Consider the following 27973-nt stretch of genomic DNA (forward strand, 5'->3'; position numbering starts at 1 on the left):
TCTCTGTGCTTTAAACAGAACACTAAGACTATCACAGAGCAGGTGCATTTATACAGAGACTTCAGTACACATAGGTGGATATTTATCATCATCAGTCATTTAGGACAATATTGGATCATTCAGAGATCCTCAATGAACTTCTGGAGTAAGTTTGCTGCACTGAAAGTAAAGGGGCCAAATAATATTGCACGCCCCAATTTTCAGTTATTTATTTTTTACTAAAATTTAAAATACGCAATAAATATTGTTCACCTTCACAATTGTGTCCCACTTGTTTTTGATTCTTCCCCATAAAATGTAACTTTTTTATCTTTATATTGAAAGCCTGAAATGTCGGAAAAGGTTGAAACATTCAAGGGGGCCGAATACTTTTGCAAGGCACTGTATATTACACAGGTATACATCAGACAATATATATTACATTGGCATCCATCTGTGAATATATATTACACAGGCTTCCAAAAGACAATACATATTACACAGGTATCCATCAGACAATATACATTACACAGGTATCCATCAGACAATATATAATATATAATACACAAATATCCATCAGACAATATACATTACAGAGGTATTATCTGCGGATAAGCTACCTTCACTTAAAAGCCACAAAATGATGTGTCTCATGCCTAGAATGTCTGGACCCCCACACAATATTCCAAATTATGAACAGTTTGCACCCTTGTGTTTGTGTACAGAGGCCATAAGAACAACTTGCATACAGGATATTGTATATTATTGATGTTGACTGTGGGTGGACAACAAATGCCCTTTGTCACATTAGACTGCGGTTTACAAAATATAACTTGTACAGATGTCTGACAGAATCCGGGGTTTAGAGCCTTATTCTACAAGGTCGTGCTTCCTGGGTATAAACCAACACATTGCCAGATGCTGACTCACAACACCAGCACTAGCCAAAGGTTTTCCTGTAGCAACAAAACAGAACACAAAGGAAACCATATTTTATATAGCTGATAAATTACTAAAAAAGGGACATGTTAAGGTAGATTAAAATACATAAAAATAAACTGGGAACATCATAAGAGGAGTGCTGGAGATTGTTGCAGTAGTTTGGTCTAGGTTAGCCCTTCCACCTCCCTCTCCTACTTTGAACCGTATACTTCAGTAACCAATCTACAAGATACACCTGTACTTTGAGGAGTACATGAGAACGTCAGAGGACACGTGCTCTACAAGAAATTCTATCTGGCCTCATTGCATTAGCAACTTTTTAAATTAGCTGAACACAAAGTGGTGATGGACAAATGGAGAAGATGAGAGGTCACCAGACCAAACAGGTCTTAAAAAACACAGAAAAGCCAGTACGGCTGCAACAGAGCAAACAGGTAACGAAAGTTATGAGGCTTAGATTGACAGGCCCATTAGTAGCATTGAGCCTGAAAAGTGTCTACACAATAAGCACAATAAGGGGGTCAAAGGGAAACTGGTATACAAATGGATTTTTTATTATTTGTTTAGTCTGATAGGTAAGAGATAAAGAATTTCAATTCAAAGAATTTCAATCAATCATTAAATTAAAAACCAGTCCCAGAAGATTTCTGACAATTTCATTTTATATCATTTATTTTAAAAAGAGTCTGCACATATGAAAAAAAAAGTTTAAAAGGGAACCTAAATGCTGCCCGAGTATCTTTTAAAGGAAAAAAGGAGCATATGCATCTAGGATGACTAGTTTGAGGCAGGTGTCCAGCGGATTCTCCCTGCCCCACTGTCTTTATTGAGATAAGATAACATCTGGAAGAAACAAGGGCGCAGATGGTGTCTTATCCCACTGGAACCAGAATAAAAGAGCTCAGTAAAGGCCACGTCTCACTGAGCAACATCGCTAGTAACATCGCTGCTGAGGCGCGACTTTTGTGACGTAACAGCGATGTTGCTAGCGATGTCGCTGTGTGTGACATCCAGCAACAACCTGGCCCCTGCTGTGAGATCGCTGGTTGTTGCTGAATGTCCTGGACCATTTTTTAGTTGTTGCTCTCCCGCTGTAAAGCACACATCGCGTCGCTGCTGGCTGGGGGCTGGTCACTGGTTGCTGGTGAGATCTGCCTGTGTGACAGCTCACCAGCAACCCGTGTAGTGCCGCTCCAGCAATCCCTACCAGGTCAGGTTGCTGGTGGGATCGCGGGAGCGTCGCTTAGTGTGACGGTACCTTTACACTGACCTCGAGGAGTTGTGAGGATAAAAACTACCGTTACAGTATAGTAAGTCATCACGTAGAAAAACTGAAAATTTTGCAATGGTCTGTTTTAATATATATATATATATATATATATATTATATATATATATTATATTATATATATATAATATAATACACATATACACATACACACACACACACACACACATATATATATATACACACACACACACAGTACAGACCACAAGTTTGGACACACCTCATCTCTAGAGCAACTGTTAAGAGGAGACTTTGTGCAGCAGGCCTTCATGGTAAAATAGCTGCTAGGAAACCACTGCTAAGGACAGGCAACAAACAGAAGAGACTTGTTTGGGCTAAAGAACACAAGGAATGGATATTAGACCAGTGGAAATCTGTGCTTTGGTCTGATGAGTCCAAATTTGAGATCTTTTGATCCAACCACCGTGTCTTTGTAGAAAAAAATGAACGGCTGGACTCTACATGGCTGGTTCCCACCGTGAAGCATATAGGAGGAGGTGTGATGGTGTGGGGGTGCTTTGCTGATGACACTGTTGGGGATTTATCCAAAATTGAAGGCATACAGAACCAGCATGGCTACCACAGCATCTTGCAGCAGCGTGCTATTCCATCCGGTTTGCGTTTAGTTGAACCATCATATTTTTCAACAGGACAATGACCCCAAACACACCTCCAGGCTGTGTAAGGGCTATTTGACTAAGAAGGAGAGTGATGGGGTGCTACGCCAGATGACCTGGTGTCCACAGTCACCAGACCTGAACCCAATCGAGATGGTTTGGGGTAAGATGGACCGCAGAGTGAAGGCAAAATGGCCAACAAGTGCTAAGCATCTCTGGGAACTCCTTCAAGACTGTTGGAAAACCATTTCCTCTTGAAGCTCATCAAGAGAATGCCAAGAGTGTGCAAAGTAGTAATGAAAGCAAAAGGTGGCTACTTTGAAGAACCTAGAATATAAGACATAATGTCAGTTGTTTCACACTTTAAGTATTTCATTCCACATGCTTTGATTCATAGTTTTGATGCTATCAATGTGAACCTACAACTTTCAGAGTCCTGAAAATAAAGAAAACTCTTTGAATGAGGTGTGTCCAAACTTTTGGTCTGTACTGATTATATATATATATATATATATATACACACACATACACACACACACACACACACACACACACACACAGTGCCTACAAGTAGTATTCAACCCCCTGCAGATTTAGCAGGTTTACACATTCGGAATTAGCTTGGCATTGTGACATTTGGACTGTAGATCAGCCTGGAAGTGTGAAATGCACTGCAGCAAAAAAGAATGTTATTTCTTTTTTTTTTTTTTTTAAATTGTGAAAAGTTTATTCAGAGGGTCATTTATTATTCAACCCCTCAAACCACCAGAATTCTGTTTGGTTCCCCTAAAGTATTAAGAAGTATTTCAGGCACAAAGAACAATGAGCTTCACATGTTTGGATTAATTATATCTTTTTCCAGCCTTTTCTGACTAATTAAGACCCTCCCCAAACTTGTGAACAGCCCTCATACTTGGTCAACATGGGAAAGACAAAAGGAGCATTCCAAGGCCATCAGAGACAAGATCGTGGAGGGTCACAAGGCTGGCAAGGTGTACAAAACCCTTTCCAAGGAGTTGGGCCTACCTGTCTCCACTGTTGGGAGCATCATCCGGAAGTAGAAGGCTTATGGAGCTACTGTTAGCCTTCCACGGCCTGGACAGCCTTTGAAAGTTTCCACCCGTGCCGAGGCCAGGCTTGTCTGAAGAGTCGAGGCTAACCCAAGGACAACAAGGAAGGAGCTCCGGGAAGATCTCATGGCAGTGGGGACATTGGTTTCAGTCAATACCATAAGTAACATACTCCACCGCAATGGTCTCCGTTCCAGACGAGCCCGTAAGGTACCTTTACTTTCAAAGCGTCATGTCAAGGCTCGTCTACAGTTTGCTCATGATCACTTGGAGGACTCTGAGACAGACTGGTTCAAGGTTCTCTGGTCTGATGAGACCAAGATCGAGATCTTTGGTGCCAACCACACACGTGACGTTTGGAGACTGGATGGCACTACATACGACCCAAAGAATACCATCCCTACAGTCAAGCATGGTGGTGGCAGCATCATGCTGTGGGGCTGTTTCTCAGCCAAGGGGCCTGGCCATCTGGTCCGCATCCATGGGAAGATGGATAGCATGGCCTACCTGGAGATTTTGGCCAAGAACCTCCGCTCCTCCATCAAGGATCTTAAGATGGGTCGTCATTTCATCTTCCAACAAGACAACGACCCAAAGCACACAGCCAAGAAAACCAAGGCCTGGTTCAAGAGGGAAAAAAATCAAGGTGTTGCAGTGGCCTAGTCAGTCTCCTGACCTTAACCCAATTGAAAACTTGTGGAAGGAGCTCAAGATTAAAGTCCACATGAGACCGCCAAAAAACCTAGATAACTTGGACAAGATCTGCATGGAGGAGTGGGCCAAGATAACTCCAGAGACCTGTGCCGGCCTGATCAGGTCTTATAAAAGACGATTATTAGCTGTAATTGCAAACAAGGGTTATTCCATAAAATATTAAACCTAGGGGTTGAATAATAATAGACCCACATTTTTATGTTGAAAATTTATTAAAATTTAACTGAGCAACATAACTTGTTGGTTTGTAAGATTTATGCATCTGTTAATAAATCCTGCTCTTGTTTGAAGTTTGCAGGCTCTAACTTATTTGCATCTTATCAAACCTGCTAAATCTGCAGGGGGTTGAATACTACTTGTAGGCACTGTATGTATATAATTATATATATAATACACACACACGGTACAATACAATGCCAAAACACATCTGTAACTCTTTTTAGCTGCATAAAATTGCAAAGCCCGACACATTTCTTTTACAATCTTTTACCTTTGCTTCAGTCTACGCTTAGCTGTAGTAGGGACATTGGCTCCATAACCATATGAGAATAAAACTCTTTCAGCCTCAGCTTCATCTTCCACTGTAGGAGAGGAAAAAATAACCTTGACTTTGCAAATATTCACAAAAACAATGTAATAAGCAACTTACACAAAATGTTACAGTGCACGCTTAGTAAATCATGGCATCTGCAGGAACACAGATTGCTCTCTTGCATAAAAAGGCTGTTACCTACCGTATTTTTCGGACTATAAGACGCACTTTTTTTCCTCCAAATTTGGGAGGAAAGTGTGGGGTGCGTCTTATAGCTCGAATGTCAAAGCGGGGTACCTGCGGGGTAGGGCGCTTTGGGGAGTCAGCGCTATGGAGTGGGCTCACAGGAGGCAGGGAGGGTCGCTGCTGTAGGAAGCCGGCGGCTGGAGAATCCACGTGTGCCCGCTGCTTAAAGTAAACGAATATTCATTAGCTGCTCCCCGCCCACCTCTCTCTGCAGTCAGTGACTAGAAGCGGGTGTGAGGAGCAGCAAATCAATACTTGTTTAATGTAAACAGTGGACACACGTGGGTACTCCAGATGCCGGCTTCCTGCAGTGGTTGCGGAGACTGTGTGTCAGCTGTTTAGGAAGCAGGAGCAGGGTGCCACTGCAGTCATGTCTGGCCCAGAGGAAGTGCAGATCACTGCAGTGTCCAGGCCAGAGCACGGCATACCTTCACAGCACAGCCCACTGTCTCTGTGCTGAGTGCTCACATTGCTTTGCTCCTGCCTCTACACTAGAAACAATGTCTCCCATAACAGCAGGACCTGCAGTGATGTAATGAAGAGGGGTGTGCCAGAACAGCACAGTGCCCTGCCTCTTCATTACATCACTGGCTGCAGGTCCTCGAGATATGGGAGACTTTGTTTCTAGTGCCAGGACCAAACTGACGCATGATGAGCATCACATCAGTAAAATTAAGGCAATAAATAATATAGTGTATAAAGGCATTACTGTACACCTGGATGGGAATGGATGATATATATTTATACACACACACACACACACACACACACACAGTATATAGCTCTATATACACACACACACACACACACACACACACACAGTATATAGCTCTATATATATACATACACACACACACACACACACACACACACACCAGATTGGAGGATCACACATATAAGAATGGGGAACATACATATTCCGTGAGTTGGGCCATATATACCCGGAAGGTATCCAGAATGGGGGATAAGAGTACAGAATTTGGGGATATTATTACCTCCATAACACTGTCAGCAGTAGACCCCCCATAACAGTGTGTCATGACCACATTTTTTTACTTAAATTTTTTTTTCTATTTTTTTCGGCCTCTAAAACAAGGGTGCGTCTTATAGTCCGAAAAATATGGTAAATGAAAATCAACATTACTATCATATCCAATGTAGATGCCTACTTATATATACACAGGTTTATGAACAAAATCACTGGAGATTAGTGGCTTTATAATACAGAAAGCCAAATGTGCACATAATGTTATTTAAAGTGTGATGTATTGGCATTCCTAACACCATCGAACACCACTTAAATTAGAGGAAAACTGCACAAACGTACAAACAGAAACATCTTAACCGAGCAATTCCTCAAGAGATGGTTTGCATGGCACAATCCAGGCTGTTACACGATCGCCAATCCAATAAATACTAGCTAATTGGCTATTGTTTACTGGCCTGTTTAGACTGGAAGTCAAACTTAAAAAGGTTGCACCAACTGTGGGAGAAATTTCCTATCCACTACAGAATGGATATTTTCCGGATTCAACGATCCAGAGAATGGTGCTCTGAAGAGCCCCATATGAATAAAGTGGTTGTCGATCATTCGCACTTCCACCCAATTAATCCTCTATGGGACTTCCAGGGATAATCGAGCACAGCATTTGGATGGTATTTAGCACTCCAATTAAGAATGGGAGCACCATTCTCAGGATCAGTGGGTGTGTCTGTGGTTGGAGCTCCAGTGATTGGAAGTTAACCCCTATATCATGGATAGATAATTTCCAGATTTGGAAAAACCAAAGAGATTATTGTGTGTCCATAGAACATCATGTTATTGGTAGCACATCTCGTGTTTTACACATAATGCGCTGCCGATTAGCAGATTATGCCATTTGTGAGATTGTCAGGTGATTGCTGACCTATCTAGATGGGCTGTGTTAGGACCAGGTTTTCATAAAAAAGCTCATTCCCCAAATATTAACATAACTACATGGACTAATAGCCAGACATGGGGTAACTGGTAGGCGGCCTCACAGAAGTTAAAATGCCAACCAAATCTGTAGATAGAATTTCAATCCCTACAGCCATCTTTAGGCTCCTCACACTTAGGGCTCATTCCGATGTCCGTGATAATGGACTGATTTTCATTAATGTTTTAGATCAGATTTTCATCACTTTGGCCAGTGTGTCAGTTTTTTCCATCAAAGCTTCCTCTATGTACAAAACTTCTTAAGTGTCACCTATCAAACAAACCTGAAAATCGGACAACACAAGGATAGTGTCCGAGTGCTCTACAATTGTTTAACAAATCCATAAACTTGTATTGGTGAGTTTGATCTGTGACTGGGATCAAAATCTGACATGTCTCTGTGTTTAATTGGAAAGCACATGCTTATGTGAAAAGCTCCAAAAATCATTTTGGGCACCAGTTCTATCCTTGAAAAACTTGGAAAGAGCTCCTACGTAGTGATAGGTGGACTTGGACTGTAAGGCTATGTGCCTACGGGAGATTAAACCTGCGGATTTATCTGCGGAAAATCCGGCGGATTTTCTGGATTTTCCAGATAAATCCGGAGGCTTCAGCATATACAGACACTTCCCATATTATCCTATGGGACATGGGGAGTGCTGTGTCCATGCTGCAGATACGTGCAGCTGCGGATGTCCCGCAGCCGCACGTAATTGCATGTCAATTATTTCTGCAGAATTACCTGCGGAAATCTCGGCCCTAAACTACGGAGATATAGGCCGGGACTTCCGCAGGTAATCCGCATGAATGCCCGCAGGTTTTCCACAGCTATTTCGCTGTACTACCGCAGCAAAAAATAGCTGCATATTCTGGCGAGCAGCTGCGGGAAACCTTCGGCCGTACCTGTGGATATATCCGCAGGTACAAATTCCCGTGGGCACATAGCCTTAAAGTCCAGATCTGTGCGGGTTCAAAAGTAACCAAGCACTGACTCTGGGCCAGGAATTCTCAGGGAACTTCAGGTAACTATCTGGAAACTGGGGTAATTAAAAAAATAAAGGAAAATTAAAGAAAAAAAGGGGAAAGGTGGTGCATTATACTTAGAGTCTCTCGCACAGTTGTACACTGCTGTACACCGGGTCCGATCACACTGTTTCTGGGGCCGCTCATTATCCTTCATGAATATGCACAGCTTCTCCCGCTCACTGGCAGTCCCAGCGTTTCTGATTGGTTGCAGTCAGATGCGCCCCTACCCTGAGTGACAGCATGTCTGACTGCAACCAATCACAGAACCTGTGTGCATACCTATGGTGCAAAAATAAATAAAAAAATTGGTGCAGGGTCCTCCCATATTATGTTACCTTGCACAAATGAAAGCATACAGATACAATCTGCAGCCCCCAGCAGTGCACTTATCAAAACAGGAGGGGCCGCATGCAGCTTTTTTAAATTATTTAAATAAATACATTTTAAAAAACGCTGTGCGGTCCCCCACCAATTTTAGTACCCAACCATGATAAAGCCAACAGCTGGGGAGATCCATGCTTATTGGGCCCCCCAACCTAAAAATAGCCACCTGCAGCCACCCATTAGCTGCGACAATTGCAGAACTTAACCCGAAGTATCCAGATTGCCCTGGCGAGGATGCAATCGGGGTAATAAGGGGGTTAATAACAGCTCACAGCTGACACCAAGCAATGGAAGGTCCGACATAATGCACAGGAGGAGCCACGACGATTCCAGCTCTGCTACATCTGAAGTGACAGTGAGCGGCCATAGAACATCTAATAATAATAATAAAGTTTTATTTTTATAGCGCCAACATATTCCGCAGCGCTTTAAAATTCAGAGGGGACATGTACAGATAATTTTATTTTGTATTATCTCAAATTAAGATACCAAGAGGAGCGAGGGCCCTGCTCGTAAGATTACAGTCTATGAGGAAATAGGGGAGGCACAAAAGGTGAATGGGGAGGAGAAAAGCTTGTTATATATGGTCCAGCAATCGATTTAATAGGATATTCAAAACCAGCTGCGTGGACCGGTCGCCAGCCAGAATTTATACAGGTACAGGGGACAAGAATTGGAAGTAAATTTTTTGTTATGAAGAGCAGAAAGGGATGAGATTAGTTCAGGGCAGTGAGGTGATAGGCTAGTCTAAAGAAATGCGTTTTTAGGACCCGCTTAAAGGTGTGGATGTTGGGAATTAATCGGATTGCTCTTGGTAGTGTGTTCCAGAGCATAGGTGCAGCTCGTGAGAAATCTTGAAGACGGGAGTGGGAGGTTCGAATTGTTGAGGATGTCAGTCTTAGGTCATTAGCAGAGTGGAGGGCACGGGTGGGGTGATAGACAGAGATGAGGGAGGAGATGTAGGGTAGTGCAGAACCATGGAGAGCTTTGTGAGTGAGAGTGATAAGTTTATGTTGGATTCTGTAGCGGATGGGCAACCAGTGCAATGACTGGCAAAGAGCAGAGGCATCAGTGAAGCGGTTGCAGAGGAAAATTATCCTGGCTGCGGCATTCAGAATGGATTGGAGAGGGGAGAGTTTAGTAACAGGGAGACGAATTAGTAAAGAATTATAATAATCCAGACGAGAATGAATGAGAGCAACAGTAAGAGTTTTTGCAGAGTCAACGGTAAGAAAAGGTCGAATTCTAGAGATGTTTTTGAGGTGGAATTGACAAGAACGAGCAAGTGATCGAATGTGGGGAGTGAAGGAGAGATCGGAGTCAAATATAACCCCAAGACAGCGGGCGTGCTGCTGGGGCGTAATGGTAGAACCACACACAGAAATGGTAATATTGGGTTTCGGAAGGTTAGAAGAGGGGGGAAACAGAAGAAGTTCAGTTTTTGATAGGTTCAGTTTTAGATAGAGGGAGGACATGATGTTGGAGACAGCGGACAGACAATCGGTAGTATTTTGTAATAGTGCAGGGGTGATGTCAGGAGAAGATATGTACAGTTGGGTGTCATCAGCATAGAGATGGTACTGGAAACCAAATCTGCTGATCGTTTGTCCAATAGGGGCTGTGTATAGAGAGAACAGGAGGGGGCCTAGGTCTGAACCCTGAGGAACCCCGACCATAAGGGGAAGAGGAGAGGAAGAGGAGCTGGCAAAGGATACAGTGTATGAGCGGTCAGAGAGGTAAGAGGAGAACTGTGTCCTTGAGCCCATGACCATCTGCTGTGACCTTCAGGCACAAAATAAGTTGCAGCGATGAGTGGTGATGTCACTGAGGTTATCTGCGGTCACAGCTGGAGGTCCCCATGGTCCTCCACCTGTGACCGCAAATAACCTGAGTAACGCCACTGTTCATCTCTGCGGTTAAGTCATTCTCTGCCTGAAGCTGAAAGCCGGCTGTCACGTTCTGTGACTGCGTGCTGTAGCAGAGCTGGAATTGTCGTGGGACCTAGTGTAAAGTACCCGGGTGTTTTAGGGGTTAATAAAGGAGTGAAAGAGGGTGTTTTTGGTATTTTAATTAAAATAAAGCATTTTTTCCGTGTTTGTGATTATTTCTTTTCAAATACAGATTAGTAATGTGGGTGTCTCATAGATGCCTCCCCATTACTAAACTAGGGCTTAGTGGCAGCTGTGAGCTATTAACCCCTTATTACCTCGATTGCTACTGCACCAGGGCAATCGGGATGAGCCGCGTAAAGTTGCAGGATTTTTGCTGCTAATTGTTGCCACAAACCTGGAAAGCTGCAAACTGCTACTTTTAGGCTGGGGCTCAAACAACATTGGGTCTCCCCAACCTGAGAATACCAGCCATCAGCAAAAAGACAAGGTTTGTTCAGCTCACCTTACCCCCATGAAGATCCGTTGCACGGAGACTGCAATGCCGAACAGAGGATTGAATAGTAGAAAAAAGGGAATTTCCAGCAACCGATCTTCCAAAATTCCAATTTTTTATTTCTAAATTTAAAAAATTCATAGGAATGGTAGTACAAAATAGTTATCAGACAGCAAAGGTGTCACAAAACAGACGCGTTTCGGAAGATTCTAGTCCTTAATCATTGTTTAATGGCTTAAACAATGATTAAGGACTAGAATCTTCCGAAAAACGCGTCTGTTGTGTGACACCTTGGCTGTCTGATAACTATTTTGTACTAGCATTCCTATGAATTTTTGAAATTTAAAATTAACAAATTGGAATTTTAAAAGATTGGTTGCTGGAAATCCCTTTTTTTCTACCAGCCATCAGCGTTATCATGGCTGGATATCGTAATTGGGGGGGGGGGGGGAAAATCACACAGATTTTTAAAAAATTTTAAACAATTTAACAAAAAAAAAAAAAAAAAGCCGCATGCGGTAAGCACAGGGCTGGGAGCTGCAGCCGTATACTTTATCTGTGCTGGGTATCATATGGAGGGCCCCTACGTAAATTTTTTACAAAAATTTATTTTTACACCAATAGAAATGAACACAGCACCTCTGATTGGTTGTAGTCTGATACGCTGTCACACAGGGTGGGGGAGCATCTGACTGCAAATAATCAGAAACGTGGGGACTGCTGGTGGACGGAGAAAGCAGTGCATATGTATGTGGTTAATGAGCAAACCTGGAAGTAGCGTTAGAGCCGCTTGAGAGACTAAGTATAACGCACTTGCTCCAATTCCCCTATCCCTTCTACCACCATTTTAAAGAGACGGATTCTGGTTCACATAGAGTTATAGTGGGAGTGGCATTCGGCCAAATATCCTGGATCAATTTCGGGCCCAAACCGGGTTTGTTTGTTATTTTTTTAAACCCAGTTGGACCCGCCGATCCCAGGTAGCTGAGAGTCCGCCCATCACTACTCCAAAGTGAAAAACCTATATCTGAATGAGCCCTTACACAATGGCAGTCCATCAGGGTTTCCCATCAGCTTTCAACTACAGTACATGAAACGTGCTATGTACTGGTTTAACTTATCTAGCTAAATTATTTTTTGTGGCAGCCTGTATGATAATTGTATAAGTAACCCAGAAATGTCTTAAATATCCCTATTGTGTATATGAATGCATGGATGAAGGGAAAAATAAATAAAATATAAACACTTGCTTTGTGCAGATTGAATTATGACATCATCCAATTCCTTTTCCAACTTTTCATACGTCTCTAGTCTTGCCCGTTGATCAGAGTTCTGGGTCTGAACCTCTGTAACTCGCTTTTCTGTGGATGCTTGAAGAGCGTAAAATTCTTTTATTAAAACCTGGAAGAGAACAATGCTGCACTTTAACAAATGTATTTTATATTAAGAACAGAATCGCAATGTATTTACCTCCAGTAATGAAGGCTGTCAATGGTATCCTCAGGTTCATCATTAGGAAAGGTAACCTAACTTCACTAAATGAGTGGCCCTTTGCTGTATCTGTTGTATTACTGGGATCCAACTAAAACTGGTGACTACTGATGTCAATCGGATTTGAAAAAAGTCATTTTTCTTCATAGGTCTGACAAATACCATATGTACAGCTTATCTAACATTTAAGCCCAGATTCATCAAAGCAATTTTGCTAAAATTCTTGGCTAAATTACCTTAAAAAGTTGGAACATTTTGACACAAATTGGAGTTGTGCCAAAAATTTAAATTTGTGACAAGTGGATTTTACCCTGCTCTAACAAAACAGGGACGGGGCACTAAGGGGGTGTGATGCCACAGTTCGTCTAGTTCATGATGAGCTGTGGTGTTCCCTATGCCAGAAATCTCACATGGAGGCTCATGCCACTCGTCAGATGCTCCAGATTCATGAAGATGTGTAAATCTCTTCATCAATCAGGCGCGCCTGACGCCACCATCACCCCTCATCAAGATCGGTGAGAAAAGTCTTGATGAACTGCGGACATAGATTAGGATTTTGCGAGAAAACTTATTTTTGTTAAGGCTACTATCCAGATTCAATATCTGAAACAGAAGATTCTGTAGAGACCTAGAGCCGATAAGTGTATGGGAAAGTGCCTCTGCTCTGCCAACTTGTGTGTCCATTTAATCAATATATATAGTTAGTAGAGATTAGCGAACCTGAAAAGTTCAGTAGTAGTACATGAACACAGACTTTACAAAAAAAAACAAACAAAAACAAAAAAAAACACAGTGTTCGAGTTCGGGAGCTTTAGGTATGCTGACCTCTCGATCAAGTGTGACTGTGCTTGGGTACACTCAGTGGTCGGACCAGTGCGAGCCACTTGCAAGTCTCCAAATGGCTTGCACTTGCACTGGGGGTAAAATCAGCGTTATTGGTAGTAGTGTGTACAAAAAAAAAAAAAAAAAAAAAGAAAAATCAGGCACCCCCTACTCCAGGAGTGATCCGTTTATGGCTGGCTGCATATGGGCGGAGACCCGAACTGCACAATTAATTACTTCCATTGGGGTTCAGGTGAAGTCCATGTCTCAAACCGTACTTTATCTAAAGTCCGGCTCAACTTGCCGAAAAAAAACTTCCATAAAAAATCTTTGCCTTTATTACAAATAGGTTAAAACAGATTAAAAATATATCTACGGCTCTCTATTATATATTTTATTTTAGTATCTTATCCTATTCTTTCACATGTTTATAAATTAAAAAATTCTAGTGTCATTTTCTACAGCTTGTTAGGTATGAAAAGATAACTCCTTTTAGCTGTATCAAACATAATAGCAAAATGGGTACCCACATGGTTAATCCATTGCCAACACAAACTCAATTACATCAGGATTGAAAAACAAGAGAACTGGAGTACCGTATTTTTCGCTTTATAAGACGCACCTGATTATAAAACGCACCCCCAAATTTGGTGAAGGAAAAGAGAATTTTTTTTTAATGTTAAATGGGGTCCATCTTATAATGCCAGTGTCCATCTAACAAATCATATAGGGTATATGTCCCTCATAGCCCCCCATCCTAAAATTAGCCCCCTTAATCTGGATATGGCCCCCTTATATTGAATATAGCCCCCTTGTGCTGGCACACGTTCCCCTGTGCTGCCTATGGCCCCCTATGGATTGCACACGTTCCCTGTGCTGCCTATGGCCCCCTATTGATTGCACACAGTCCCCTATGCTGCCTATGGCCCCCTATGGATTGCACACAGTCCCCAGTGCTGCCTATGGCCCCCTATGGATTGCACACAGTCCCCTGTGCTGCCTATGGCCCCCTATGGATTGCATACGTTCCCCTGTGCTGCCTATGGCCCCCAATGGATTGCACACGTTCCCTGTGCTGCCTATGGCCCCCTATGGATTGCACACAGTCCCCTGTGCTGCCTATGGCCCCCTATGGATTGCACACAGTCCCCTGTGCTGCCTATGGCCCCCTATGGATTGCATACGTTCCCCTGTGCTGCCTATGGCCCCCTATGGATTGCACACGTTCCCTGTGCTGCCTATGGCCCCCTATGGATTGCACACAGTCCCCTGTGCTGCCTATGGCCCCCTATGGATTGCACACAGTTCCCTGTGCTGCCTATGACCCCCTATGGATTGCACACGTTCCCCTGTGTTAGATATCGCCCCCATGCTGCTGCCCATAGTAAAATAAAACACTCTTTCCTTACCTCCTCCAGCGCTGATCTCCCTCCTGTCTCCCTCCGTGCTTCTGTTCCTCCACTTCCTGGTTCTTGGTGCCGGTCATGTGATCGGCACAGCAGAGTGACTTCATCTCTGCATGCCTGATCACAGTGGAAGCAGAGAGACTGGGAGACACGCTGGAGGGGGTAAGTAAAGCTTTTTTTATTTTAGGATGAGCAGCAACATGGGGGCCATATCTAACACAGGGGGGGCATGTGCGATCACAGGGGGACGCAGGCTCATATAATATGCCCCGCTGCCCCAGCCCGTCACTGCGGTGCGGTTTCAGCACCATGGTGATGGACAGCGGCTGTGCATATTATATGAGCGGGAGCAGGAGATCTAACACTGCCGCCCGCAGCGTTCACCTGCCCCCAGCAGTGCTCCAGAGTGGACAATGCAGTATATTATATATTTTTTTTTTTTCCACTGCACATGCTCAGCTCTTATGTTTAATAATTGAAATCAATGATTCTCTCTCTCGGTCGACGAACGATCAGCTGATTGCTCTCAAAAGCTGGCCGCCGGGCAAATCAGCTGATCGGCCGGCTTTTGAGAACGATCAGCTGATCGCCCGCCGGCTGGCTTTTGTGAACAATCAGCAGATCGCCCGGTGGCCAGCTTTTGACAAGGATCAGCTGATTGCCCGGCAGCTGGCTTTTGTGAACAATCAGCTGATCGTTCTCAAAAGCTGGCCACCGGGCCATCAGCTGATTGTTCACAAAAGCCAGCCGGCGGGCGATCAGCTGATCGTTCTCAACAGCCGGCCGATCAGCTGATTGTTCACAAAAGCCAGCCGGCGGGCGATCAGCTGATCGTTCTCAACAGCCGGCCGATCAGCTGATTGTTCACAAAAGCCAGCCGCCGGGTAATCAGCTGATCGTTCACAATAGCCTGCCGCCGGTAAAACAGTAAAAACAAAACAACGGATCATTGTTTTGCAGCATCAGTCACATCAGTTGTGCCACTATCTGCAACGCATCCGTTGTATCCGTCACACAACGGATTGTGATGGATGCCGCACAACGCAAGTGTGAAGGTACCCTAACAAAGACTGGCACATAATAAAACTTTACATCAGGTGTTCAATGAGGGGGCATGTAAAGGCTAGAGTCCCCATAACAAAAAAAAACCATGCCCATATCAAATTTTGTGCTGCTTTGTACATGCCAAAAATAAAAAAAGGTGCCTAGTGCAAAGTACAGGAGCTACAAGTAGAAAAAATATAACTGGGTGTCCCCAGTAGGAAAAGCCCCTTAGCTTCTGACGCGTGTTTCGCCAGGGAAAAGTAATTGTCCAGCCAGATGGCTTCTTCAGTAAAGCACCCGAACTACGAACTCAAACTTTTTTTGTAAAGCCTGTGTTTGGCACAAACAACAAACTTTAAAGTTTGGTTCGCTCATCTCTAGTGGAGGCCTACAAAGAAGGCGGCGGCTTTAAGAAGATAGCAAAGCGTTTTCAAGTTGAAATTTCGGCAGTTCAAAATGTAATTAGGAAATGGCAGTTAGCAGGAACAGTGGAGGTCACGATAAGGTCTAGAAGACCATGCAAAATTACTGTAAGAGTAGCTCGTAGGATTGCTAGAGAGGCAAATTAGAACTTTCGCTTGACTGCAAAAGACCTTCGGGAAGATTTATGAGGGGCTGCTGTTAAATCTTTGGCTTTGTGATCCTTTTTGTTTCTATGGTTGTGTGTTTAATTAGGTTTCAAAATGTTGTGTTTGTTGCTTATGGCAACAGTATTCTACGCATGGGGGATAACAAAACGGCGGAGTCTAATGCGATATTCACAGCAACTGAGAGCAGAGGAGTGATACAATTCTTGTTTCTGCAAGAAAAGTTTGCAAAGGATATTCATGGTGATATGTCGCAGACATTGGGGGATCAATGCCCTTCATATTCCACAGTTAAGAACTGGGTTGCCAAATTTAAAACGGGCCACTTCAGGACCATCGATGCTGTGCACAACCTCATACTGGAGAATCGACGAATTTCAGCTAAAGCAATAGCAGACCTCATGGGGATTTTCGGTGAATGTGTTTGTGTCATTATTCATGAACATTTGGACATGAGAAAGCTATCTGCAAAGTGGGTCCCCAAAGATTTGACAACAGATCAGAGAAGCATGCGAGTGAAAACTTCCTGGTCCATTTGTCAGCATTTCCGAACTGATAAGAACTTCCTGGATCGACTGGTCAATATGGATGAAACCTGGATTATTTTGTATGACCCTGAAAACAAAGAGCAGTCAAAAGAGTGAAGGCACAGTGGTTCTCCTCGTCCAAAGAAGTTCAGGGTGCAAAAATCAGCCACTAAGGTGATGCCGTCTGTGTTCTGAGATAAGGAGGGCGTGCTGCTAATGGACTACCTTCAAAAGGGTTCCACCATCAATGCAAGGTATTACATTGAACTTTTGAACCAACTGAAGGCAGCTGTGAAGGCCAAAAGGCACGGCAAGCTGTCCAAAGGAATCTTGTTCCTGAAAGACAACGCCTCCGCTCACACTGCACAAGCGACCACGGCAAAATTTGCAGAGCTGGGCTTCCAGCTAGTTGACCCACCCACCTTATTGACCAGATCTAGCTCCCTATGACTATCATCTGTTTCCAAACCTGAAGAAACACCTCAAGGGTACCAAATTTCACACCATTTCTGATACCATGGCTGCTACAGATGCCTGGTTTGTGAGGCACAACCGAAATCCTTCTTTTTGCTAGGCTTACAGAACTTGGAATACTGATGTAAGAATTATGTTGACATCAGTTTAGAGTATGTGAAATAAATGTAAAGTTTCATCATCCTATCTTGTTTCTTTCTGGGTAAAGCCAAAGACTTATCAGCAGCCCCTCGTAGCAGACTCTGGAGCTGTTTTACATTGTTCTACTGTTCAGAGACACCTGCACAAATATGGCCTTCATGGAAAAGTCATAAGAAGAAAATCTCTCCTGCATCCTCACCATAAAGTTCACCTTAAGAAGAATGCAAGAAAACATCTAAACAAGCCTTATGTATTTTAGAAACAAGTCTTGTGGACTGATGACGTTTTGCCAAAATGATGAAAAGTATGGAGAATTAAAAAAGGTATTACTCACAGCAAGTTGGGCTGCAGTGTGTACATCGCCCTGGCCAAAAACTGATGCTCTAGCAGGATACAGCTAAACCCCCACTAAGTGGAGACATCACAGGTGCAGGAGAAGCACATCACACACACACCTTCATGGAATGGAGGGGAGGTGACTGCTAGATGATAAAACTGCACACAAGTGGCTTGCATAGAGCGCTGTTCACATGCAGATGACACAGTCACAAACCCGCAGCCTATTAGGTAACGCCCTTCTATTAGATCAGGCGGGCTGCCAAGCCGTACTCCACTGTATATCATGCACGGACAGACACTCTACAATGCAAGGCCCAACAGAAAGGGGCCTGGCTGTATCCTGTACAAACAAAAAAATATGAGGTTTTTGTTGGTATTTATGGCCATAAAACGTAAGCCTACACCCTCGTCAAGGGACCTCATGTCTGTAGGTCCCTACACTAAATATAAAAAAAGCAACAATAAGAGGATAATGTCCTCCAAAAATCAAGTATTACTCACAGCAAGTTGGGCTGCAGTGTGTACATCGCCCTGGCCAAAAACTGATGCTCTAGCAGGATACAGCTAAACCCCCACTAAGTGGAGACATCACAGGTGCAGGAGAAGCACATCACACACACACCTTCATGGAATGGAGGGGAGGTGACTGCTAGATGATAAAACTGCACACAAGTGGCTTGCATAGAGCGCTGTTCACATGCAGATGACACAGTCACAAACCCGCAGCCTATTAGGTAACGCCCTTCTATTAGATCAGGCGGGCTGCCAAGCCGTACTCCACTGTATATCATGCACGGACAGACACTCTACAATGCAAGGCCCAACAGAAAGGGGCCTGGCTGTATCCTGTACAAACAAAAAAATATGAGGTTTTTGTTGGTATTTATGGCCATAAAACGTAAGCCTACACCCTCGTCAAGGGACCTCATGTCTGTAGGTCCCTACACTAAATATAAAAAAAGCAACAATAAGAGGATAATGTCCTCCAAAAATCAAGTATTACTCACAGCAAGTTGGGCTGCAGTGTGTACATCGCCCTGGCCAAAAACTGATGCTCTAGCAGGATACAGCTAAACCCCCACTAAGTGGAGACATCACAGGTGCAGGAGAAGCACATCACACACACACCTTCATGGAATGGAGGGGAGGTGACTGCTAGATGATAAAACTGCACACAAGTGGCTTGCATAGAGCGCTGTTCACATGCAGATGACACAGTCACAAACCCGCAGCCTATTAGGTAACGCCCTTCTATTAGATCAGGCGGGCTGCCAAGCCGTACTCCACTGTATATCATGCACGGACAGACACTCTACAATGCAAGGCCCAACAGAAAGGGGCCTGGCTGTATCCTGTATATTTAGTGTAGGGACCTACAGACATGAGGGCGTTACCTAATAGGCTGCGGGTTTGTGACTGTGTCATCTGCATGTGAACAGCGCTCTATGCAAGCCACTTGTGTGCAGTTTTATCATCTAGCAGTCACCTCCCCTCCATTCCATGAAGGTGTGTGTGTGATGTGCTTCTCCTGCACCTGTGATGTCTCCACTTAGTGGGGGTTTAGCTGTATCCTGCTAGAGCATCAGTTTTTGGCCAGGGCGATGTACACACTGCAGCCCAACTTGCTGTGAGTAATACTTGATTTTTGGAGGACATTATCCTCTTATTGTTGCTTTTTTTATATTTAGTGTAGGGACCTACAGACATGAGGTCCCTTGACGAGGGTGTAGGCTTACGTTTTATGGCCATAAATACCAACAAAAACCTCATATTTTTTTGTTTGTACAGGATACAGCCAGGCCCCTTTCTGTTGGGCCTTGCATTGTAGAGTGTCTGTCCGTGCATGATATACAGTGGAGTACGGCTTGGCAGCCCGCCTGATCTAATAGAAGGGCGTTACCTAATAGGCTGCGGGTTTGTGACTGTGTCATCTGCATGTGAACAGCGCTCTATGCAAGCCACTTGTGTGCAGTTTTATCATCTAGCAGTCACCTCCCCTCCATTCCATGAAGGTGTGTGTGTGATGTGCTTCTCCTGCACCTGTGATGTCTCCACTTAGTGGGGGTTTAGCTGTATCCTGCTAGAGCATCAGTTTTTGGCCAGGGCGATGTACACACTGCAGCCCAACTTGCTGTGAGTAATACTTGATTTTTGGAGGACATTATCCTCTTATTGTTGCTTTTTTTATATTTAGAATTAAAAAAGGGCATAGAATTTCAGGAAAAGAATATCTTCCCAACCATTAAGCATGGGAGTGGATCAATCATGCTTTAGAGTTGTGTTGCAGCCAATAGTACAGGGAACATTTCACGAGTTGAGTGAAGAATGGATTCAATGAAGTTTCAACAAATTCTTGATGCAAAAATAACACATCTGTAAATAAACTGAAGTTGAAAAGAAGATGGCTTTTACTAATGGACAATCATGCTAAACACACAACAAAATCCAGACTAGACTACATCAAAATGCGCATGCTGAAGGCTTTACAATGGCCCTCACAGTCCCCTGATCTAGCCACAGATTTTCAGTGATGTTCAGATCTCAAAAGAGCAGTGCATACAAGCTGACCCAGGGATCTCATAGAATGTTTTTATTTTTTTTCCTAAAACATAAAGATGATGTGTCATCTTTAACTTTATGCCTTTTAAAACTAATTTAATGTTCATCTTGCTTAACTGTTCAGGATAACAGTAATTTTGACCAGGTGTACCCAAGCTTTAACATGCCATTGTATGTACCATGAAGAGGCTCAAGGTGGAGACATATATACCAGGATGGGGGACATTTTTACCATGGACGGGCTCAGGATGGGGGACATATTTACCAGGAAGGGGCCCAGGATGGTTGACATATATACCAGAATGGGGTATGCCCTGTGGCCCAGGTTCTGAAGGAAGGGGGAACATGCTCTGCTTCAGTATGTCACAGTACGTGTTGGCATTCATGGTTACCTCATGAACTGTATGTAGTTCCCCACAGCCAGCAGCACTCATGCAGTCCCAAACCATGACAACCCACTACCATGCTTGACTGTAGGTAAGGCTACTTTCACACATCAGTTTTCTGCATTCAGGCACAATCCTTTTTTTTCCTGATCCAAAGGATCCGGCAAAAAAATGTAAAACCGTATCCACCGGATCCGGTTTTTAACGGATCCGTTATGCCGGATGCGTACAAAACCGGATCCGGTGGATACGGTTTGCATCCGTTTTTGCATCCGGTTTGTCCTTTTTTTTGAAGGATCAGCTTTTTTAATTAATTTGGTGCATGCGCAGTTTACAAAAACGGATCCGGTAGCCGCATCCATTTTTTACCGCATTGCGCCGGATCCGGCGTCCATAGGCTTTCATTGTAAAACACGCCGTATTGCGCCGGATCCGGCGCGATGCGGTTTTTTTGCCGGACAAAAAAACGTTGCAAGACACGTTGCCTCCGGCCGCCGCTTTGATAAATTTTGCCGCATCCGGAAAAAAACGGGTGCAACGCAAAGCCATCAGGTACAATCCGGTAACAATGCAAATCTATGGGGATAAAACGGATGCGGTACCGGATCCGTTTAACCCAGTTTTTTCCGGATTGTACCTGATGGGAAAAAACTGATGTGTGAAAGTAGCCTAAGACACACTTGTCTTTGTACTTCTCACCTGGTTGCCCCCACACACGCTTCACAGAATCTTAACCAAATAAGTTTATCTTGGTCTCATCAGACCACAGGACATAGTAATTCATATCCTTAGTTTGCTTGTCTTCAGCAAACTATTTGCAGGTTTTCTGGTTCATCATTTTTACAAGAGGCCTCCTTATGGGATGACAGCCATGCAGACCACTTTGATGCAGTGTGTGGCGTATGGTTTGAGCACTGACAGGCTGACCCTCCCAGCAACCTCTGGATGCAGTACACATACGTCTATCTTGAAAAGACAACCTCTGGATATTAAGCTCAGCACGTGCACTCAACTTCTTTGTCCGACCATGGTGAGGCCTGTTCGGAATGGAACCTGTCTTGTAAAACTGCTGTATGGACTTGGCCACTGTTTCAGGGTGTTTGCAATCTTCTTATAGTCCAGCTTTATGTAGAGCAACAATTTTTTTACAGATCCTCATAATTTTTTGCCACAAGGTACCATGCTGAATTACCAGCAACCAATATGAGAGTGTGTGAGCGACAATTTCAAATTTAATACATCCACTCTTTATTCATACCGGAGACCGTGTAACAGTTGACACCGGAGGGGAAGGGGGGGGGGAAGGATAATGGCTAATTTGGCAAAATTTTCACTGCTAAAAATAGTATAATATATATACCAAGATGAGGGACATATAGTTTACATACACTATCTAGAAAGACAGATATGCATGTTTTTCTCACTATCTGACATGAAATCAGAATGAACCTTTCCCGGTTTAACTCAATTAGGATTACTAAATTTATTTATATTTGTCAAATTCCAGAATAATAAAGGCCCAGTCACACACAATGACTTAGGGCCCACTCACACTTGCGCTATTTTGACGCAAACGGAATCCATCACTAATGTAGTGCAGTTCATTCATTTACAGTGGAAGCGCGACATCGTTTGGACACAAGCGGGTACTGCATGACACACACACGCGCCATAGTTACGCGCTTCCACTGTAAATAAATTAACTGTACTACATTAGTGATGGATTCCGTTTGCGTCAAAATAGCGCAAGTGTGAAACTAGCCTTACCAGCGATCCCGAAAACGATGCGACCTGATAGGGATCGCTGGTAAGTCGCTGGGAGGTCGCAGGTGAGATGTCACACAGTCAGATCTTACCAGCGATGCAGGAACAATACAGGTCGCAGTAGCGACCTGTATAACGATCTCAGCAGTCACTGTGACCCTGTCACACAGTGTCAAACACAGCGATGTGCCCTGCCCAGCAGAACATCACCTTTGAAGAAAATGGCCTGGACCATTCTGCAATGACTAAAGATTTCACAGCAGGGGCCTGATCGCTGGTAGGTGTCACACATAACAAGATCGCTAACGGGATCGCTACTGCATCACGGAAACAGTGACTCATCTGCGATCTCGCTAGCGATCTCGTTATGTGTGACGGTACCTAAAGAGGGAGAGAATGTTTTAATCCCTTTTTATTACTATTTGCAAAGTCAAAAGTTTACATACCCTAAAAGTACTATGCCTTTAAATAATATGTAACAGCCCATATGATGATGTCATGTTGTTGGAAGCTTCTGATAGGTTTATTGGCAACATCTGAGTTAATTAGACACACTCCTGTGGATGTATTTTAATGTACACATGAAACACATTGCTTCTTTGTGTAGCATCATGGGAAAGTCAAAAGAAATCAGCCAAGATTTCAGGAAGAGAATTGTGGACTTTCACAACTCTGGCTCATCCTTGGGTGCAATTTCCAGATATCTGAAGGGGCCTTGTTTATCTGTACAAACAAACAGTTATACAGTAAGTACAAACGAGTTGGGAATGCCAAGCCATCATACTGCTCAGGAAGGAGATGGGTTCTGTTTACCAAAGATGAACGTACTTTCAGCAGACATGTGCATATCAACCCAAGAACAAAAGCAAAAGACCTTGTGAAGATGCTAGCAAGAGCATGGTAAGCTGGTAAGATTGTGTCATTATCCACAGTAAAACAAATACTATATCAACATGGGCTAAAAAGCCACTCTGCCTGGAAGAAGCCATTACTCCAAAAGAAACCTAAAAAGCCAGATTGTTTGCAAATGCACACAAGAACAAATACCTTAATTTTTGAACACGTGTCCTGGTCTGACTAAATGAAAATTGAACTGTTTGGCCATAATGACCACCATTACGTTCGGAGGAAAAAGGGAGAAGCTTTGAGCCTAAGAACACCATCCCAACTCTGAAAAATGGGAGTGGCAGCATCATGTTGTGGGGTTGTTTTGCTGCAGCAGGAATTGTGCACTTCACAAAATAGATAGCATCATGAGGAAAGAAGATTATGTTCAAATACTGAAGCAACATCTCAAGACATCAGCCGGGAACTTAAAGCTTGGGTGGAAATGGGTGTTCCAAATGGACAATGACCAAAGACATACTGCCAAACTGGTTACAAAGCTGCTTAAGGATAACAAAGTCAATGTTTTGGAGTGGCCATCGCAAAGCCTTGATCTCAGTCCTATTGAAAGTTTATGGGCAAAGCTGAAAAGGCAGGTGCGAGGAAGGTGACCTACAAACATGGCTCAGTTACACCAGTTATGTCAGGAGGAATGGGCCCAAGTTCCTACGAACTATTGTGAGAAACTTGTGGAAGGATATCCAAAACGTCTGACCCAAGTCATACAGTGTAAGGGCAATAGTACCAAATACTAATGAAATGTATGTAAACTTTTGACTTTGCAGAAAGTAATAAAAATGCCTTAAAAACATTCTCTCTCTCATTATTCTTGCATTTGGCAAATATAAATAATTTCTGTAATCCTAATTGACCTAAAACAGGAAAGTTTTATTCTGATGTCACGTCAGATAGTGAGAAAAACATGCATATGTGTCTTTATAGATAGTGTATGTAAATATCTGTTTTAAACTGAATATACCAGTGGGGGGGGGACACATTTATCAGGACGGAAGACATATTTACCAGGAAGAGGCCCAGGTTGTGGGACATTAGTGGAGGATGGGGTAATTACTACATAATGAAGGGTGGGGCAACAATGATGTCTTTACGGAATTTAGAACACTACAAGGGCCCATACATCTGACGAACATGTCGGGGACCAGGCCTAAATTTTGAATCGGGGCCCATTGACTCTAGTTACGTAATTGATCAAAAGCATACTACTAAAGATAAGCAGCGAACTTAAATAATGAATAATACTGTGCAAAGTATCTGTGAAGTTTGCTGGAACTTACATGGTTAAACTACATGTCTAAACATACGCTGACTTGATATGAACATTTGTAGAGAATTTTTGTGACATGTCAGCAGTTTTGCTGAGAAATAAACTTAAGCAATATATACTCCAAATCAAAACGACAGGGCACAAGTTAGTTAGGATAAAAGAGGTGAAGTAAGGACAGAAAACAAGTCACAATACACAGAGATGACAAAGCACAGAGGTGCGCTTGATGTCTCAGGTAGAAGAACAGAAAGCTTCATCAGGTTTTGTGATGATGATGGTGTAAAAAAAAATGTAAAGGTATGAAACCAACTGAGATAAAAATGGAATATTCTAGATTGCACTACCAACCCTTACCTCTAGCTTTTTCTGATACTTCTCACACTCTTGTTGGCACTTTTGTAAGTTGTCCGTGGTCTCCTCCAACACCATATGGACGCGTTCAGCCTCAAAAGATTTAATCTTCGCTTGATGCAGAAGCTCAGACATTCTGCTCTCTGTACCCAGCTGCAATTGTCTATACCTACAAAAGATGTGGACCAGAGATTGTCATTAGCAAAGATTTGACTAGCCAAAACCCATCTAGTTTTTTAGATCAATTCTCTAATGCAATGCATTATGACTGGCTGCAAATCATATGGATGTCACATACAGAGATGGAATTGGACCAGAAATTAATTTATTTGATTTATATGTATATGCAGTATAATAAAAGGCGGTATGGGCAAAATGCTGCAAAATAAGAACGCTTTAAAAAAAATAGAAGTGTTAAGTTTATTTCTTATTAATTAACACTATTGCCTAAATTAATGAACAAAAGAGAAGTGTACCATAAATCATATCTATATGTCCTCCCTCTCTTATCGAGACTCAGCATTGTCACATTATAATATATTCTAGAGAGCCCTGGATGATGGATCGATCATCTGTTACATGGAGAACAAGGGTACCCAGTGGCATACAGTAAAGACAAAAATAGTGGACAGGTGTCTGTGGACTGTGACTCAATATACACACCACAATCAATGGTTAGTCTTGCCACAGAACCACTTACACAACCTGCAAATATAAAGTCCACCAGGACAATGAGTCTGACTGCAGATTATAACAAGGTCTTTGAACAGTCGTACGATTTGATATGTTCAGACCTATAGATGTGAGGAAAGCGTCCGTGGGAGGGGCGCATAGTCTAGCTGCCACACAATTCCCCAGTTCCTCCTTTGCAGTCACCAAAAGTGTTACTCCTTCCCGACACATTTTATCACAAAGTGATTCATCAGGGGATCTGAAGAGATGGAACACATAGATACCATGTTCACATGTAGACATGGTATCTACGTGTATCCTCAAATCATCAATGGATATAGGCTTACAGAAATCCTTAATTCTCTGCATGTAATTTTAGATATACTTGATAGTGCTCAGATCAGAGCTCTGAGGGTCCCATATCATGCTTTTCAATTACGTTAACTGTATATTTGATCTCATTACTCTAATGCAGACTAAATTTGGAGCCAATCTCGCATGATGGATAAGTATCTTTATGAATTTCTCAACATTGAGAACACCATTAATGTTGATCAAATCCCCAACTCCACTTGGTGAAATACAGCTACAAACTTGCAAGGCCTCCACCATGCTTAATTATCGCCAGCAGACACTCGTTATTGCACTGCTTTCCAGCACTTCGGTGAACAAACTGCCTGTTACAATCAAATATTTAACAATTTGGCTCATCAGTCCAGGATGTCCTACTGCCATTTTTCTTCACTCCAGTTCCTATGTTTTCCTACATACAGTTGTTGAGTCTCTTGGCCTTGTTTTTATGTTGATGGTTTTTAGGTCACAATGTTTTCCTGAATACCACTTCTGGCCAGACTGCTATGAATAGTAGGCAAGTGTATTTGAGATCTACTTGTTGTGGTCAGTTCTAAGCTAATGGCACTACTGGATGTCTGCTGATTTTCCATGGAAATAAAAAAAAAAACACCATACACATTAGATACCTAATGTTCTGTGGAACAACCCCATATAATCAGATCCAATGCTTCGTATGATGATATAGAAGTCGATGCTTCTTCTCCTTTTTTGGGCCACCACTGCAGACTTGTGTAAAGTGCATCGCATGATGCTTGCATGGATGTCTGTGATCTAACTATTACAAAGCAGCATATGAGCCACCTCTACTGGCCTGTTAGTTGTGCCAGAACTAATAGAACTTGTGATGAGCAGACTTGTTGACTGTAATATTTTTCTTGGATGTCCAACTCTTGGCTTTTCATATTCTTCCAAATGTCATGGCAATCATATGATGCAGTTTGGCAAATTTCTGGAACGAGAGACCGTTATCGATGAACTAGATGATGCCGTTCCTCTGTCCTTGGGAAACTTTCATGGCTGCGCCTTGATTCGAACCAGTGACCTTTCGCTTGGGAATCAACCTAATAACACACTGAGCTATCAGGTAACGTGAGAACAGGTGGTAACTTGTAGTATATAGGAAGAATTTTTTTTCCTACACCAGGAGCAAAACATTAACAATGCAGTAACATGACAAGAATCTTCATAACTAATCATAGGCTAAAATAGTTGCAATACAAATTTATGCATGAGATAGCTAAGAGATGATGATCTATAAAATGAAGGTAGTCTTACACTCAAAGATGTAATGGAGATTATATTATATTTTATATATACACATACAGTTCATATATACACATACAGTTCATACACACACACACACACACACTTCAACACTGAAATTGCAGCACCAAAAAGGAAAAGTCATGGAATTATATAAATCAAAGAATTGAGAGAGAAGATGATAATATGCATATAGTGGAAGAATTCATTCTACATGGCATTGCCCATGTAGGCGCTGGACCAAATCTATGGCTAGCCTACTTTCCAAGACAAAAGTAGGACTCCTCTATGAAGAGGCTAGACCTTCATTACAGCCTCTTGGCTCTATTTGGAAACCACGTGGCAACACCATGAAGATGCCGTCATGAGGGAACGTCACAACAGTACAGGAATATGTGAGGTGGCGTATTGTACGGTTGATGGACCACCCTTGTATTCAATCCAGGTAGACCAACAGCTCAGCAATACATTGATTTGGTGGTCG

The 27973-nt window shown here is 42.9% G+C and overlaps 1 protein-coding gene across 2 annotated transcripts in view; it reads right to left on the bottom strand.

Annotated features, from left to right (window-relative positions):
• The window catches only part of PIBF1 (progesterone immunomodulatory binding factor 1), a 344403-nt gene that overhangs the window by 159367 nt on the left and 157063 nt on the right, over nt 1–27973 (bottom strand). For both annotated transcript variants that reach the window (XM_075336819.1, XM_075336818.1), the window contains exons 11-13: nt 25204–25369; nt 12390–12540; nt 5100–5190 (exon numbers count right to left, since the gene is read on the bottom strand). In XM_075336819.1, the coding sequence (XP_075192934.1) occupies nt 5100–5190; nt 12390–12540; nt 25204–25369 (408 nt within the window). The remainder of the gene's footprint in view (nt 1–5099; nt 5191–12389; nt 12541–25203; nt 25370–27973) is intronic.

Source organism: Anomaloglossus baeobatrachus, chromosome 2 (assembly GCF_048569485.1).
Source record: "Anomaloglossus baeobatrachus isolate aAnoBae1 chromosome 2, aAnoBae1.hap1, whole genome shotgun sequence".
Classification (NCBI taxonomy): domain Eukaryota; kingdom Metazoa; phylum Chordata; class Amphibia; order Anura; family Aromobatidae; genus Anomaloglossus; species Anomaloglossus baeobatrachus.